This window comes from Malurus melanocephalus, unplaced genomic scaffold (genome assembly GCF_030028575.1).
Source record: "Malurus melanocephalus ecotype Western Australia unplaced genomic scaffold, MMel_1.1 scaffold_0, whole genome shotgun sequence".
NCBI lineage: Eukaryota > Metazoa > Chordata > Aves > Passeriformes > Maluridae > Malurus > Malurus melanocephalus.
The window spans coordinates 1241303-1258838 of record NW_026623232.1 but is presented as its reverse complement, the minus strand read 5'-3'; the positions used below and the strand labels follow the sequence as shown (position 1 = coordinate 1258838).

Sequence of the window (17536 nt, the reverse complement as noted above, 5' to 3'; positions counted from 1 at the left end):
TTACAATAATACAATGGAAAAGCAAATGTCTGCACATCTGTAACTCAGAACAGTTAATTTTATTGTCTGAGCCTATTTGTTTTCTTGGCTAGAATWGAATTTGGTTTGAGTGAGTAGTGATAATTCAGTCCAGGTTATAGATTTGGTCCAAGAATACTTACTAACAGTGCATGTTACACTATTATCTTAATTGTTTTCAGTCCTGACAGATGTGAGATAGTAAGATTTTATTAGCTATGGGAGATTTTAATATCTTATTAGTGATGTTGAAATTATCTTGGGATGTCAAGATATTCTGGCCCACAGTTGAGAAACACACTCTTAACAATTAACTCGTGAACAGCTAATGTGTAAGTGGAAGGATACAATTAACTTCCATTCTTTCTTAGTTTGCTAATTTTGGTCATCTGATTAAAGTCAGTTTTCTAAACTGCCTTTAGGGGGAGAGAGAGAGAAGTACCTGGACATGTTGTCTCTTTATGATGGAAGCTTAGGATGGGATGTAGTCTTTTAAGGGTCTGCTTGCAGCATAAATATAAATTGTATTCAAAGCTGTGAATTAGTCTCTTGCAATCACTAGAAGGGCTTGAAGTTTTCTGGTAACTATTTTGAGTTACCTATAATTAGTATTAAGCAGCTGTAATGATTGTATTTTAGCCCAGGAATCTGTAGGTTAAGATTGYGAATTGGATGTTTGCAGTATATAGACATATAGTTCATATATATTGTTTCACAAAGCAGCTAGGTTACTGTCTCACAGTATGTTTAGAACTCATTAAAGACTTGAAAATATTTATGTAATGTTATGTTTGAAGTCATGACAAACGTGATGAAATTTTGATTAGCTATTTCTGTGTACATGCCTTCACCTGTAGAGGTATTCAAGAGCTATGTGTGTTTGTTATCAGTCTCAGTCAAGTTACTCATCTGAGGAGGATCACTCACTAAGCACCTCAAGTTCATTTTTATTGTGTTTAAGTGATAAATGAGCTTTGGACAGTTATAATCTCTTCCTGGTGTGCAGACAGCATGATATGCAATGAAACATTTCCTTTTCTTCAAGGAAGAAGAATTAGTATCATTGCACAAAAGGATTAAAATCAGTTTTTGAAAATCAAATCTTCTTGTCATTGTATTTAACATTATGTATTGTTCCAGCCTAGGTCAAAGGAAACTGTTACAACAGAAAAAATTGCAGACTAACTGGCCAGATTTATAGATATATATGGACAAATAAATAGATAAATGCAAACTTAAAATTAAATATATATTAGCTAAATCAAGCATAGGCTGTTTTCCAAAAATATGGGGGAGCGTATGTATAAAATACCTATTTTAAAATCCAAGATAAAACTATTTCTTTCCTTTCTTTCAAGTTGCCAGCTAATAAAGATGCCTTCCGAAAGACATGGAACCCTAAGTATACGCTACGCAGTCATTTTGATGGAGTGCGAGCATTAGCTTTTCATCCTGTAGAGCCTGTGCTGGTTACAGCCTCTGAGGACCATACTCTAAAACTTTGGAATTTGCAGAAAACGGTTCCTGCCAAAAAGCAAGTATATGGGTTTTTATAAAACATCAGTTGTGTTTTAAGTGCTTTTGACAATGATCAAACTTACCTTTTCAGACTTTCTCAGTACAGGTTTTCTGTAGAGTAATAACTCTTCTTTCTCTTTTAGGAGTGCCTCTTTAGATGTAGAACCCATCTACACATTTAGGGCCCACATGTAAGTGTTTGACATTATTCATGGCTGATAAATATATGGTTGTTATTTCATGTATTCATAAGAAAATTCATTGTCAAAGCCTCAAATTATACAATTTTTACATTGTTTAGACAAGACCCATTATACTTTGTAAAACAGGTCAATACCAAGTCCCTGTCATGAGTTGCAGAGTCCATGATAACACTAGAACAAGAAAGTGGTGAATTTGATAAGTTGCAGTGGAAAGAAGATATTATAGATGATGATAATGAAATCACCTAACACATGTCTCAGACTGTATGTATATAATATGTGGAAAAATTGAGTGAGTTAGAGGCTGGTACCTCAGATACAGGTCTGAGTCCTTGTGATTTTTCAGCTTGTGTTAATGCTTTGTTACTGCCTGAGTTTCACTTGCTCATTTGAATTCCACTTTCTTTCAATAAGAAGGCTAGATAAAACCTCACACTTGATAGCCAGAGCAGTACTTGGCTTATATAAGTAAAGATCCACTCTCCAACCCAGTTAGCAGGTAGGCTTCAAGAGAGTTCTTTGGTAAGCCTTAAAAAACAACAAAAAATAAAATTAATTCATAGATCATATTAGGAAGTTTACACATACTACTAACACCTTCCCCCTTCCCTTATACCACATGATAGAATGTAGTATCTTATTTTTGCAATTGCTAGCTAAATCATAAAACACTCTTCCCCAAGGCTGGGTGACCAGTTTGTCCTCATATTGAAGTATAAGTTCTTGTGAGTGATAGAAGACTACTGATGAACTGAATTCTCCAGGTCTCTATCTACATTTAGGCTGCTATTTCTGTATTTGTTAGTGAATACCTAAAGGTGCCATTTGGGGAAGTTCTGATACAGAACTAATCCCCACTCTGTGACTTTTAGTGTGTTGTAATGAAGTAATATTATTGTTTTCTCCCTCAGGTAATTATTGAGCAACATTACCTTTCTACCCAGTTTCATTCTTCACTTTACCAAATATATAGGTGGATTCAGCCAATAGTCTTCCTTTTCAATATCTTCAAATATGTTATTCTAGTTTGTTTGTCTGCACTCATTTAAATCATGAGTTAGGCTGTCAAATGACCCAGACAGCTAATTTTGGGAATGTAATTTTACAGTATAGTTAAACTGGTGGTAGTAGTATGTCCAAGTAGTAGACCTGTTTCTTCTTTTGGGCTACACTTKTGCTTGTCAGGTATAACAACAAGCAGGTTGAAGAAGTTAAACCAGTAGGAGTCTGGCTTTGGCCACAAGGTACAATTTCTAGCATAATTTCTCTAAACCAGTTTGCTAGGGCATAGGTTACTATCCATTCTTGAAGTAGGATGAGGGAATAGTTGCCAGGGAGGGGAGCTACAGCCACCTATTTTTGCACAGCTAGCTTTAGATTGGCCTAGACACACTGTAAAAAGTCACCATTTGTTGGTGTAAGTACTGTTACTTCTGAGAAATAAGGTGGAGTTCTTTGAATTACTTCATTTTGCATAGTTTCAGTTAATTGCTTATGATTACTTTAATAGAGGTTGATACCACTTGTTGAGACTTAAAGAATACTTAGTCCAATTGTTTCTATGTAGTTTAAGGGGTTCTTAACTGCTTAAGCCAATCAAAATGTTTTTTTTTGAAAATCGATAGCCAGATTTTCACTTCTATCCCATAGGCAGTTATCAATCAGCTTTCTTCTCTGTCTCTCAATAGTGGACCTGTATTGTCATTGGCAATTAGTTCCAATGGAGAACAGTGTTTCAGTGGTGGTATTGATGCAACCATCCAGTGGTGGAACATGCCTAGCCCTAATGTGGATCCATATGATACCTATGGTAAGTACCTTAAGACTTATGTGTAAATCTTTTTCTTTTACTTCTCTACTCAAATCCTGGTATAGAATAGATTTTAAAACCCTCTATAAAAGGCAATTATGACTTATCAGGGAGATGAAAATAATATTCCCAGTTCCACAGGAAAAAACTAATCCTGATTTTATTATTAGTGTGCTTGTAAGTTTTAGACCCATACATATGTGTCAGTAGAGTATGCTGAGTAAAAACAGCACTAAACAGTGTTTAAGTAGAAAGCTGATTTTCTGCACCTTGTACAAAGGAAGGGCTTTGATCAAGAATCTTTAAGATGYTGAATTTGGAAGGAAGTAATAAGAGAGCAGGTGGTAACAAGAATGTATAATTCTGGAAAAAGGGACATAGTTTTTTGAGTTGCTTGTGGGGTTATTTTAGTTGGCTGGCTTGGTTTGGTAAGGTTTCTGGGTTTGAGTTTTTGTTCTCCTGTTTGGTTGGTTTTTTGAGGAAGATGGCAGTGGCAGGAAGTGGCAGGAAGATGGCACAATTAGTCATTGTGCTAAATGACTTGTGTAATATTCTAGCTGTTGCTTGAACAGGAAGAGTAGGGGAATTATATGACTGTTTTAAATAGAATKTAATTTATATTGAGGTACAACAAATACTTAATGTTCTTCACTAAAACATGTCTGAACTTTTTTTTTTCAGAGCCAAACGTTCTAGCTGGCACATTAATTGCTCACACAGATGCAGTCTGGGGTCTTGCTTACAGTGGTGTAAAGAATCACTTGCTCTCTTGTTCAGCAGATGGCACTATTAGGTTATGGAACCCACCGGAAAAAGTTCCCTGTATTTGCACTTACAATGGAGAGAAAGGTAACTTTTTGCAGTGATTTTGAAAATCTGTTAGGAGGCAGCTGTTGATGTATCCAGGCTCATTATCTCCATTTATCCAAACTAGGTAACAGAGCTAAAGGAAGAACTTTTAATGAAATAATCTTGATGCTGTAGCATTACTTTAAAGAAAGGAACAAATTTCTTCTTTAAAGTGTGAGCTTAAATGTTTAAACTGTCAGAAATTTCAAAAGTGTTTTATTCATTCTAAAGATATTTTTCACTCCTTCTAGAGCATGGAATACCTACATCAGTTGACTTTATAGGTTGTGACCCTGCTCATATGGTGGCATCTTTTAACACTGGCAGCACAGTCATCTATGATTTAGAAACATCCCAGTCAGTGGTAATGTTTTCATCACAGGTAGAATCTGGTAAGTAGAGCAYTTCTGTAATAAATACCCACCTTGGATGAAGTACCTGTGGTATTTATTGTATGGTGTAGTAAATTAAAGAGTTTATTCCTCTTCTGCATCATTCAGTTTGAAAGATGGTTAGATTCTTTAAGATGCTGGGAACAAACACTATAGAAAGTTGTGTCAGCCCCTCTASTCTGCTCTTGTGAGACTCTGCCTGGAGTGCTGCGTCTCTGTCTGGGGCCCCAGCATAACAAGGACAGAGACCTGTTGGAATGAGTCCAGAGCAAGGTCATGAAGGTGATCCCAGGACTGGGGCACCTCTGCTGTGAAGACAGGCTGAGAGGGTTGGGGTTGTTCAGACTGGAGAAGGTTCTTGGAAGACATTACTGTGATCTTTCAGACCTAAAGGAACCTGCAAGAAACTTGGACAGGAACACGTTACAAGGGCATATGATGACAAGATAATGGGTAATGGTTTCAAACTGGAAGAGGGTATGTTTAGGTTAGATATTAGAAAGAAATTGAGGGTGGTGAGGCACTGGCACAAGTTGCTCAGAGAAACTGTGGATGCTTCATCCCTGGGAAGTGTTCTAGGCCAGGTTGGATGTGGATTTAAACAAGCTTGTTTAGTGGATGATGGTCCTGCCTGTGGCAGTGGGGATTGGAACTAACTAATGTTTAAGATCCCTTCCACCCAAGCCATTTTAGGAATCTGTTAGCAGGATTTGAATGTAGTTAGTGATAGTGAAAGCAACMGTTACTGTTCTCCAAGATTTCTCAAGATTCAGTTGCTTTGTTAAACCACAGTTTTTATGATATAGCCTTGACATGCAGGATGTTAAGACAAGTAGGTGAGTAATAGGTGAATGAAACAGAAAATTCAGTCCAGTGTAGAATGCTGCACAAACTGGGATTAAAAACACTTTCTTGTGAAACTGTTTAGAAATCCTGTTGCTGCAAATAGTGTTACAGAGATACATGCAATTAATTCTTGATGAGCTGTATCTGATGAAAGTCTAGATTAGAGGGGTCTTCTAGACATTCAAGTGTTTTGTAAGGTTTCTGGTCATTCCTTGCTATAAAATGCAATCTAAAAGAATAATGCAAGGGAAGAATTTGCTTCTCCTTTTGAAGTAGTCTAGTTTACTTAATTATTAAACTTACAGACTTCAACACAGGTTACAAAACTGTAAAAGCTATCTTACAGATATCTTGTGCAAAGCCTGACATGGAGGTGAGAAGGAACATCACCATTCAGAGAAATACCTTTTCTAGTTTGGAGACTTAAATGGAATCAAGAAAAATTAAGCACAGATATTATAATATCAAGATTAGAAAGTTTTTTTAATGAGTGTCTTGTAGACTTCTAAAGAGATTTTAAGCCATTCATTGTTCAGGTTGAAATTGAAGTCACAAGTATATCTGACAGTTTAAGAGGTTAGGTTGACTTTAGTTATTTGGATTCTCTGGTCTAGTAGAAGGTGTTCCCTCCAACCCAAACCACTCTGTAATTTTGTCTTGTCTTTTCCCCCAAGCTAAATATTTTTTGATGTRTAGGTGTAAGACCTGTGTGATGAACATGTATTACACATGTTGCAGTTTGTTCCTACTTGGCAAGTGCTGCCCTGTTTGCTGGGTTTTCTCTCTCAAGAATCTTTCATAGTGTGTAAACTTTAGTGTGTAAACTACCTGTAAGTGTAACCTTATAATATATAGGCTAGAGTCTACTTCACTTTGTCCCATCTTGTAAAGCAAGAAGCTTTATTTCTTAGGAGATCTGCTGATCAAATGTAATGCTAAAATACTGTCATTTTAACTTTAACACTTTCTTTAAGACACATGAATAATCTTCAACTTTATTTTCAGGTGTACAATCAAATACTCACATTAACAAGGTAGTAAGTCATCCCACACTTCCTGTAACTATTACAGCCCATGAAGATAGACACATCAAATTCTTTGACAACAAAACGGGTAAGGATAAAGAGAACCTAGTTTGTACATACAAATATGTTTAAAGAAATCTGGATGGCATAGGGAGAATGCCATTTTGTAGAAAATTAACTAGTGACATAGTCTTATACAAAACACAGTTTTGGTATTTCTAAGATTAAAATTTTAACTAACTTCTCTGTGAAATAGTGCTATCTGTTGCAATTGTGACTTCACTGGTCAGAAAACACTTTTARAACAAGCAGAGAGAGTTGTGAGGGACAAGAAAGTTGTCTTTAATTTAGAGCTTCCCTAATTTATGGAGTATGTCTGTTTTTTCCCTTCTTTCATCATTTCCATACTTTTAACTCTAAGCATGTGTCAGCTATGTTTTTCAACTCTCAGCAGTGAAAAAGATTGCTTAGTACCTATTAGGGCAAGAAATAACCTTAAATTCATCATGGTAATGAATTCCTGTGTTACACTTAAATTGTTAAGTTTATAAAAGTAAAAATTATCGGAAGGAAGAGGATAAAGAAGACTATAGGGGAAAACTGCACTCTGTCATGACAAAAACATTGGAATAATTTAAAAACAAACTTACACTTGCCATTTTTGAACTTACCTGTAACTCCCTTCATGTTATTCTATTAAAGTAGGAAGAAAAAAAAAATCGAGCTCACTTAAAGTAAACACATGCAAAATCCCCATTACAAGTGTGTTTGGTTTGGGCACAGTAGTGGATTGTGTTCCTGAGGTTTTTGTTTTCTAAAGCAAAAAGTGGAATTTTTTTCACCTTCCATGAATGTATGTATTTGAATTGTGGTCATTAAATGCATTGCATTGATGTTGCTGAAATTAAGATTTATTACTTTAAAGAAACAAAGACATAGAATAAGGAAAAAGAAACCTGCATGAACAAATAATTGGATCTAAGACAGGAAATGGACGGTAGAAATAAATGGTCTTTTTGTGGAATAAARTATTAGCAGGTCTGGAGGGATCAGCAGTGGTTCAACATAATGAGTCATCTGAACAGGGAACAGTATATTGGCAGTTAACTGACATTCATTAATTCAGGTTATTAAACATGAGGGCTGACAAGGAAGAACTGGAGATCTTAACAGACATAAAAACAGGCAAATTAAATTCCATGTGGATGAATGTGAAATGGTACATGTAAGGAAAAATAAACATTGTAATATAAAATAATAATCACTGAGCTGACTGTTCTTATTCAGAGTAAAACCTTGGAGTTACAGTAAGAGGTTGGATAAAAATATTAGTTGATTGCTTAGCAGTCAGAATAGCAAAATGCATTTCAGGAGGAGGGAAAGGGATAAACAGCAAAAGAGAACATTGTTAATACCTTCATGAATATTTTGAACGAGATCTTAGAAGAGATATAGCCGAATTAATATGTTTGAAAGAATGGTTAAGAAGGTGATCRAAGATCTTCAGTAGCTTTTAGCTTATTCTGGAAGACAAACAACTGGACAAAGGTTCTTTATTTTCTTCATGTTGGTCATGGTCTTACAGGAATTTATTTGCTTTCTTTTGACACATGAACTAAGGTTCAGTTGCTAATCCCCAACAGGTGGAAGGYTCAAAACAGAAAAGAGGTAGTAGTTCTTCTGTGCAGTTTAACATTCCAGAACTCCTTCCAAAAAGCATCATGAAGTGCTAAAAGACATTGTTAAGAGTCCAGGAATGGAGGTCAATGAAATGAAATGCATTAAGAGTAGTTGAATGCAGAGTTAACCCGTCTGGTTTGTGACATAACAGTTAATGCTTAGAAGCTGGAGTATTTTGGGCAAGTATCACCTATAATTGCCTTATTTTTCTCTCCTATAAATGACAGAAGTAGGTGGACCATTGATATGGCTCAGTAAGGCTCATTTTACAAAGCTTCATCAACACTCTCTCCTTCTGGAGTAGTTATTAGAACATTTAAAGGACTAAAAATTGAGGTTGTCACCCAATTATTTGAGACTTAGTCTTCATTCATTGCTGCCAATAAAGATACCAAATGGATAAAAAGATTGCATATATTGGGAATACCTTTTTGAGAGTTGTGTGTCATTTACCCTAATGTTTATACAAGAGTCTGCAGTTGAAACTTCATAATTTCTAATGCAATATGATCATTCAAGTATTACTGGAATCTAAATAAGCATGTTATGTTACATTCCATTAAATGCGAATGTTGTGTTGGTTTTTTTTTTTTTAAACAAGCAATACCTCACAGGAAATTCACTGTTTATTTTGCTTTTAGGTAAAATGATCCATTCTATGGTTGCTCATTTGGATGCTGTCACAAGTCTAGCTGTAGATCCTAATGGAATCTATTTAATGTCTGGAAGTAAGGTTTTTTTCATTTTCTATATGCTCTATACAAATTTTGCATTTATGATGCACACAATGTCTGACAAATATAATCTTTCGTCTTTTTTGTTTCTTTTCTTCCTAAACAGGCCATGATTGTTCCATTAGGTTGTGGAATTTGGACAGCAAGACATGTGTGCAAGAAATAACAGCTCATAGGAAAAAGCTGGATGAATCAATTTATGATGTAGCATTTCATCCATCAAAAGCATATATTGCCAGTGCAGGAGCTGATGCCCTTGCCAAAGTATTCGTGTGACATAGCAGAACAAACCTGCATCATAACAGCAGGTCTGTTTGGACAAAAAAGAGGGAATGCGTCACTGCCATCAATTATAAGGTTACCAGTAAGACACTACATCTGATCTGCCTGGGTAGAGGCTCTTAAGTGGGGCAGGTATAAGTTGGTGGAAAGTCACCACATCCTGAACAATGTCAGGCTCATTCATTTAACTGTAATTACTGTATTTGGGGGGGTGGGGACAAATACAAAAAAGAAAACCAGTATTTGTAGCCTTGACTGGATATGAACTGAGCGTATGTCTGTTCTTTAGGTGTCTTTAAGCAAACGTGGAGTCTGATCTTACAAAAGACTTTTATTTTGGACTCTGTGTGCTGCCTTAGGGTTAGGAATGTGGTGCTCTTGTGGGGGGAAGTGAGCTCCAAGAGTAGCTTTCTTTTCATCTCTTAGTAATCTTCTGTTTATCAGTTGAATGCCACAGATTCCCCTTTTAAACTTTTATTTTGCTTTAAAGAAAAGGAAATTTAACTTAAAATATTTTAGCATTAGTTGCACAAAATGTTTGGATAAAATTCTAGTTTTTATAAGTCTTTTTATATATTTAGCCTGTCACAACAGTGCTCAAGATTGTATTGATAATGTTTTTCTGCATTATAGAACCCTAAAACACAGAGATCTCACTGACCCGCTGCCGTGTAACCACAATCTTCCCTTCTTTTGCCTAATACAGCTCAGCTAAGTCCTTGCTTAAGGATGCTAATTCATCATCATTGCATAACTGTCTTCATAAATAAAGGACTGTAAAATGTGTTCAAATGAAACACAGAGGGGTTAACACCCCTGAATGAACTCTTAAAAAAAATTAATCTTGGCATCCTATCACTATGTGATATTTTGTACATCTTACTGTATTTACGAGTTTATTTATCAAGGATTACCCATCTTGCTAATGGCCTATTGTTATTTATTTCACTTTTTGTTGGTCTTTATATCCTTTTATGTAGTGTGTTAAAGGGCCCTGTATATCTGTTATGGCACTCTTTGAACAGTCTAAAATAGAGGAGAAAATGGGACATTTGATAATTCTAAAGTTGCAAACCAAGAAATTCTTTTTCCTCTGGTTAAGTACCTGGAGTGGAGTTGATTCCAAAAAAACAATCTTGTTTCAGAACCTTTGGAGTGAAAATTATTTTTATTTGCATTTCAAATAGAATACAAAAGTAGTTAATTCAAGATTCATAAATCTGCTGTGTTTTGACTAGTTACTCCCTGCTTTTATTTTATTTTTCAGATGTGCTTCAGTTTATGGTGTAACTAAAAATTTTGTTTGTGTAATGCATGATTAATACAAAAAAGTATTTTTTCTAGTCTTCCACAAAACTTTTCTGATCAGTTTGCGAGTTTTGATGAGTTTTGTAAGGTTTCTGTTTTACAAACTATGAATCAGCAAATTTTTAAGATTGTACCACATAGCAAAAGTACAGCTGTTGAAAAATAATGTATATAAAATGCATATAATAAATATTAAATGGTGTACCTGTATGTTACTGTTGGCTACATTATTTTGTGTTGCACAGTTTGAAAGAGTCATTCTACAAATTACTAAATTAGGTCTCAATTTTAGCAAAATGACCATTTGTTTATTATGCTTATAAGCTGCTTTGCTTTTGCAAGATTGTAATAGTTGTCTGGATGTCAACCAACTGTTCAGTTTCAAGCAGCAGTACCCACGTATAAGAACATGTTTCCACAATGTTTTAAAATATTTTTACAAGAACAAAACAAAAATTGCTAGCGTATTCTTACAGCTCTTATAAGATGATAATTGCAGTGTTTTTCRTTGTCTTTGCGTATGAAATGATTCTGAAGTGATTTGGGAGCCAGAAAGGTACTCCAGAAAGGTTTTTATTTCAAACTGCCACTGAATCATTGTGTTGAATTAAAAMAAAAAATTCTACMTGCTTAAAATTTGCCCATATATCTTACCTTTGTCCATTTCTTTCCAAGTCCTCCCATAAAGATGATGCACAGAAAACTAAATGGAAGGTCAGCATTTACCTATCCTGTGWTGAGTCACTTTGCTCAAAGTGTATCAGCAGAAACAGAATACCACAATATGAATATTTTCATGTAAAATACTATGTTTAGGTATAAGTTAACTAAAGCTATAACATGTTCCTATAAGTGGTTCAACTGCGTTGTTCCGTGTAAGTTTCCAGTTTTCCAGTAAGAATGTATTTCATGCCATCTCATGTCAAGCAAATTAGAATTTGAAAAAAAAAAAAGGAAAGAGGTGCTTATGGTAGGCAGAATACTGCAGTTATATTTTGAAATTAATTTTGTTTTAGTAATAATGTTGCATTGCTTGAAATGTTACAGTAAATTATAATTGTATAGGAATTGGAGAATTTTGTCCTTTATTATGAAGATTGAGGTGAGGCCTTTCAGTAATTGCTTGTAGGACACTAAGACTTTACTTTTGGAAATAACATTCAGCTGATTTGCACTTTTTGTTCTTTCCAGTCTAAAGCATTCAACTAATCAACAGACAAGAGAGTATTTGAATTTTATTGGAAGTAATTTCATAATCGCCTTTTCTGAAGCCAAACATTGTTTCTGGCAGCTTTTCCAGACTGCTGCATTTTAATGCTTAAATGAAATGTGATTGTTTAATAAACATTACCATGCATAACATTTACCTTTTTTTTAATTGTATTAAAATTGAAATGATAAAACCAAAACTATTTGCTTATTTTCCTTAATTGAAATTTTAATGGTCATCCTAGTTCTCTGCTGCATAGTGGATCCARTGCTATAGTGAAGCATCATTTATTGAATATTGCCAATGATTTCTAATACAGTCTCAGTTTATTTGTTGTGGGGTATAACATGCTAAAACCTTTATTTGTTGGTTTTGTGTTTTTTAGAACAGAAGAGCTGTAGTACTGGTGATGGGGAAAATGATAGTGTTGAAAGAAATTGTTTTGTTTAGCAAAAACAGCTCAACTTATGAAAACATTTACTTCTCTTTTGTGAGACCCAAAGGACTGGTGCTCAGAACCCGAATGGAAAAATACCTCAATGTGCCTAATACATTTAGCATTTGGGTGTGATTGATGTTAACAAACTTAGTATCCATCCTGCTTTTTATTGTAGAAACAGATTTATTGTTTTAAGCAGATCRGTGGTGACTGTAGTCCACTATAGAATAAATAGTAGTATGCAGTCCACATAAATAACAAATACTGTGAAAAAGAGTGTAACAAGCCCTTGTTAAGAGCCTTCCCTAATTTAGAAATACTAAGGATGAATTTACTTCCCAGGAGAAAACTGGAGATTTTCTAAGTGGAAAACTCTTGGGCTTGAGGTTACATTGTCAGAGGCTATGCATTTCACATACTGTATGCTAATTTATTTTGAAACTGGTAGCACACTCTGTCCAGGCAAGCTCTTACTATGTGCTTTAATTTATTTTAAAACTGATAGCACTTTGCTCTAGCACTTCCCRTCTCACATCAGTGGAAAGCCCCTTGGTCATGCAATGCTGACTGCTGGCATTTTTGGTTTCTATTTTTGGTCATCTATTTGGTTTCATGCTCCTTTGGATGCAGCCCAGCATTGTCTCTCTGGGCTCTGAGTGCCCATGGCCGGGTCATGTCTGGCCTCTCACCCATCAGCACCCCCAGGTCCTTCTGGACAGGGTGCTCTGATCTGTCCATTCCCAGCCTGTGTTGATACTGGGGGTTTTCCTGACCTGGGTGCAGCAGCTTGCACTTGGTCTTGTTAAGCCTCAGGAGAATCCCAGCCCGCTTCTTGAGCTTGTCCAGGTCCCTCYAGATGGCATCCATCCTTCCGGTGTGTCAACCACACCACTCAGCTTGGTGTCACTACAGTGCATGTGTGTGTATGTCTGTGTAAATCTGAGTTTAAGAACTTTTAAAAAGAAATGACAAAAGCAGAAGGCTTCAGTATTGTTTTAAAATGCTACTTCTGAGATGGGCAAGAAAGAGGGTTTAAGTTCCATTTTTATACTTGCTCTGTTGATACTTGGAGAATGCACACCTTTGAGTCTTACGTAATTCAAATGTATTAATAGGTAACTGAGTATTGCTGGGAGCTGTATTTGTCTTAGCCAATTTCCAAAGTATTGATATTGACCCATTCTTTACAAATGACATCAATTTTTTGAAAAGAGATGGTCTTTCAAATAAAAATGAAGATAATGGTAGTTTAATTGTTAACATGGCTTTTGGAATGGTTTATTGCTATTACRGAAGATAGGTTTGAGTTTTTTAACTTCCTTAGATGAAATGCTCCATTCTGCCTCAGAGAATACTGGGTATCTTAGAATAAATATTTCATTTGGTGGTCAAGGGATATTTCCTTTTGGGATGTCTTTGACATGAATGTGTTGGAGACCATTTAACCTGAAGGAAGAAGACAGTGATTTGTTTATCYTCAGGTTCCTTTCTGACATAAACGGGATAGGCTGTGTCATCATTTTTTAAAAGCAGTTTTCACAAGAGGAACTTTCCGGAGTTGAACATTTGTTACAATATTACAAAGATTCTTAACTTTATTCAGTCTTAAGCATTCATTAGTGCCAGCTGACTTGCCAACTTCYTTCTTCCATCTGCTTTTGTCTTTCAACACTTCTTGAAAGCTTGAGGCTCCAAGAGAAGGAAAGAGTAGCTTGTATTGTGTTAGGTTGTGAGTGTGYGTGATAAACAGAAATACACATCCATTTGAACTTGAGAGGGTGGCTTTATAAACTTGGTGCAGTCTTGTGGTCCATCTGCTGTGGGTGGAGGGAGCTGCTGGGGCTGGCCAGGCTGTATTGGCCACTTCTGGCCTGGAACAGAGCAGGGCTGCAGGAGTTCCACARTGAGCTSTGAGCAGGCAGGSCAGGAGAGGTTTTGCCTTCCCTGCYTTCAGACATCATGGTGTTGGTAAAGAGGGAGAGCTGCTTGTGTTGCCTACTGTTGGTCATGTATCCGTGAGGTGTTTCCTGAGACTTGTCCCCACCTCAGCTTGGCTTGCCATGTGGCTGTTGGGAAGCTGTTGCTGATCCTGGTGAACCTGGAGAGATCAGTTACRTCTGGGCACTTCTCAGAGCATGCCTGATGGCTGCTGGAGTTCTGCTTGTGAGCAGCAGCTGGCCAAGAGGATGTGGTTTTCCTTCATGAAAGGACGGCTGCCCAAGGTGACGGTATTCTTGGGAGATTTTGTGGTGACTGGCCTCATTGGCTTCTTTAAGCACCTTTTTTTWATTGTTTCAGATAYCTTTCCAGTTGCTCTCTTGTACCTTGAAATGGGTGTGTATCTTGCTTTTTAATTGTATCTTAATTAAAATATGGCAATTTTTCTTTCTGAAGAGCTGCTTATTTGGTTAGGAGCATTTTGCATCTAAGCTCTTGTGAGACTGATAATAATAAAGAAATAAGAAGCTCCTGCTTCATGCAGTAGTATCTTCCTTTTTTGAAATCTCAGCAGTGGCTGGGAGGAAAGCAGTCAGATCCTTTAGCTCTGTTGGGGAAACATCCTGTGTGCATCAGGCAGGGAGGAGGGTTCTGGGTGTGCAGACCAGGCTGCTGCAGCTCAGCAGTTGAGAAGCATCAGACTGCTGGGAGAAGGGCAGTGGGCAGCTGGCAGAATTTTAATGACAGGAAGTCTGTTAAAATACTGATGCATTCTCATTACTCAGGTAGATGTTTGCAGAGCAGGAGCTGTGTGTTGGCTTCCTGAATTACTGCTGTGACTCTCTTGCCTGAGATAACCYAGGTGACTGACTCTGCTAATCCAAATAAGCATAGTTTTCTGTTAAGATTTATCTGGCAGCTGCTGTACAGAAGAATTTCTTAGAGGCTGGAAATATTTCCGCCAGTCTGAGTGACCTAATGCCTGCCAGTTTCCATGGTGCATATGCATTATATTCTGTCAGAAGCCGGTTTTTGGCAAATATTTGAGCTTAACAGAGGCAGCTGATCATGGTCACTTTCTCCTAATGGTTTGTGTTAGTCTAATCTCTGTTTAGATTTGAGCAGATCTGACCACTGGGGAGTAAATTCCTTGCTGATGTATTTGCTACCAGCATGCTATGCCAGACAGATCTGTTTTGTTTTTAAACTGGCGCCAGAATTGGTTCAACAAATTTGTGTATCTCACTTAATTTAGAACGTTTTGACAAGAGAAAGCTGTTTTCCCATCTACCTTTTCTGAACAAGTAGTATATTCTTAAAATAACTAAGGGTGTAAAGAGAATTTCACAAACATCATAATTATGAATTTGCTTTTGATTTGAAAAAAAAGTTTTAATTATACAGTTTGTTTGACTTGGAACTTATCAAAAATTTGAAAGCGGTGCTAAGTTAGTAATTTTTATGATTTTCCCATCTAATTTAAAGTATTTTCCTAAATCTTGACAGTCTTTCTCTCAATCTTTTGACTTCTTATTGTCTCTAACTTGTATTCTTTGGCAGGTAGTTGTTTATCATACTTGTTATCTGATCACATCCACCAGGGCAGAAAAACAGTTTTTATCCCTTTGTTTACATTCTGCCATACTCCTGTTGCTGTTAAATACTAAAGGCAGTATCTGACCTCAGCAAAGGTTGGAAAAGTTWAGTTAACATTTGCTAGCAAAAACAGCAGTGCAGGATTCCCATGCTGGGGTCTTAGGAACTGATCCAGCATGAAGTTCAGCTGTAGGTTCAGTCATGCCCCGAGGCTGAGGGTCTATTCCAGCTGACAGCACCGCACTTCCAGGAGAGCGCCCTCAGCGGGAGCCTCAGCTCCTTGGCAGCCGGGAAGCGATGCTACCTGCTCCTAACTCCTTCCCCTCATCATCCTGGCGTGGCTATAGATCAGCTGCCCCTGCTGTTTACAGGCAGCTGCTCTGCTTCTGRAATGCAGAGACAAATGGTAAGGACAGACTATTCATATATTGATGCAGATGAATGTAAACAAATTACGGAGTAATAATACCCTTCATTTCATGAAAGCAGCTTATGGTCAAGGGCACTTCAACCAGACTTGATTGTTTGAAAGGAAAGGAAATTTTGATCCTAGTGAGATTAAATTTAAAGTGGTCATTTGCTTCAAGGCAGAGATTGAGATCTTGGATTTTATCATAGCAAAATTTCAGGACCTGCTCTCYCTTCAACTGAGGCTGGAGGCAAAATTTGTGAAGCAAATGAGGACAAAAGAATGTTTGCTCCAGTTGATAGACATGTATAACTGAAATGTTGCTCGTACTTCAGTTATAAACTGTTCACTGAGGGTTTCCATGTATTTAGTGTTTATGTTTGGATGACAGGTTATCACAAGCTATTCAGCCATGTACACCACTCTAGTGTCCCAGGACCAAGCCAAACCCACTGATTTTGTTAGGCTTGGGATCTAAGTCCCCAGTTCCCAGGCAGTTTGTTTAAGAATAAAGTTGATCATCTTTGACAATGTGCTCAGGCCTTCTGTGCCACTTGCATGGAAAAGAGAAGTTTTCTGCTGTTTTTAATGGTTTGATGCTTTCTGGAGCTGACTTACCCTTCAGCCTACTGAAAAGAAGGAAAGTGCTGACAAAATTGATGGATCTAAGAAGTGATACTGAGAGTTGCCCTRTAAAAAATAAGGCTTAAAAGCAAGACCTAAGAAATCGTCCCCACTTCTTCATTACAGGGAAGGTGAAAATATGTCTCTATTTTATGGGGCCATGCCTTATGGAAGGGAAAGCTTATGTGATAGCAATAACACAAAATGCAAATAGAAGTAATTAAAATATTTGTACGAGAATCTACTATTCTGATGMGACTATATCAATGTGCCAAAAAAACCCAACCCAGTTCTTCTTTCTCTCTTCCTACTTCAAAATTATTTTGTAAGTTGTAGAGAATTAYAGTTGTTGGCTTAAATGGGAGTTACAGTTAAGTACCTAAACCCCTAACCTGAGGAGTTTTCTACTCTTTTCTAAATGAAGGAATCTCGATTTTTTTTTAAATGTTCGTGTGATATGTCAGGATATATCAGAACTGCAAATCTGAGGCCCCCTAAGTCTGAGTACTGTTCAGGGAAATAGGGCATAAAAAATCACAGAGTGGTTTCAGTTGGAAGGGACCGTTTGAAGATCGCATAGCCCCTTTACAATGGTTCTCTTGTACAAGAGAACAGAATTGATCCCCTGCAGGCAGTATTCAAATTAAAATACTTG

General features: G+C 36.8%; 1 protein-coding gene across 4 annotated transcripts in view; it reads left to right on the top strand.

Annotated features, from left to right (window-relative positions):
- STRN3 (striatin 3) overlaps window positions 1-12072 on the top strand; it is a 59986-nt gene extending 47914 nt beyond the window's left edge. For 2 of the 4 annotated variants that reach the window (XM_057388810.1, XM_057387368.1), the window contains 8 exons: window positions 1377-1552; window positions 1680-1727; window positions 3428-3549; window positions 4231-4398; window positions 4650-4790; window positions 6642-6749; window positions 8983-9069; window positions 9182-12071. In XM_057388810.1, coding sequence (XP_057244793.1) covers window positions 1377-1552; window positions 1680-1727; window positions 3428-3549; window positions 4231-4398; window positions 4650-4790; window positions 6642-6749; window positions 8983-9069; window positions 9182-9351 — 1020 coding nt within the window. In that variant the 3' untranslated portion in view covers window positions 9352-12071. Of the gene's footprint in view, window positions 1-1376; window positions 1553-1679; window positions 1728-3427; window positions 3550-4230; window positions 4399-4649; window positions 4791-6641; window positions 6750-8982; window positions 9070-9181 lie in introns of all 4 variants that reach the window. The other 2 variants (XM_057388125.1, XM_057389455.1) reach the window with 2 other exon arrangements.
- Window positions 12073-17536: the final 5464 nt, after the last annotated feature.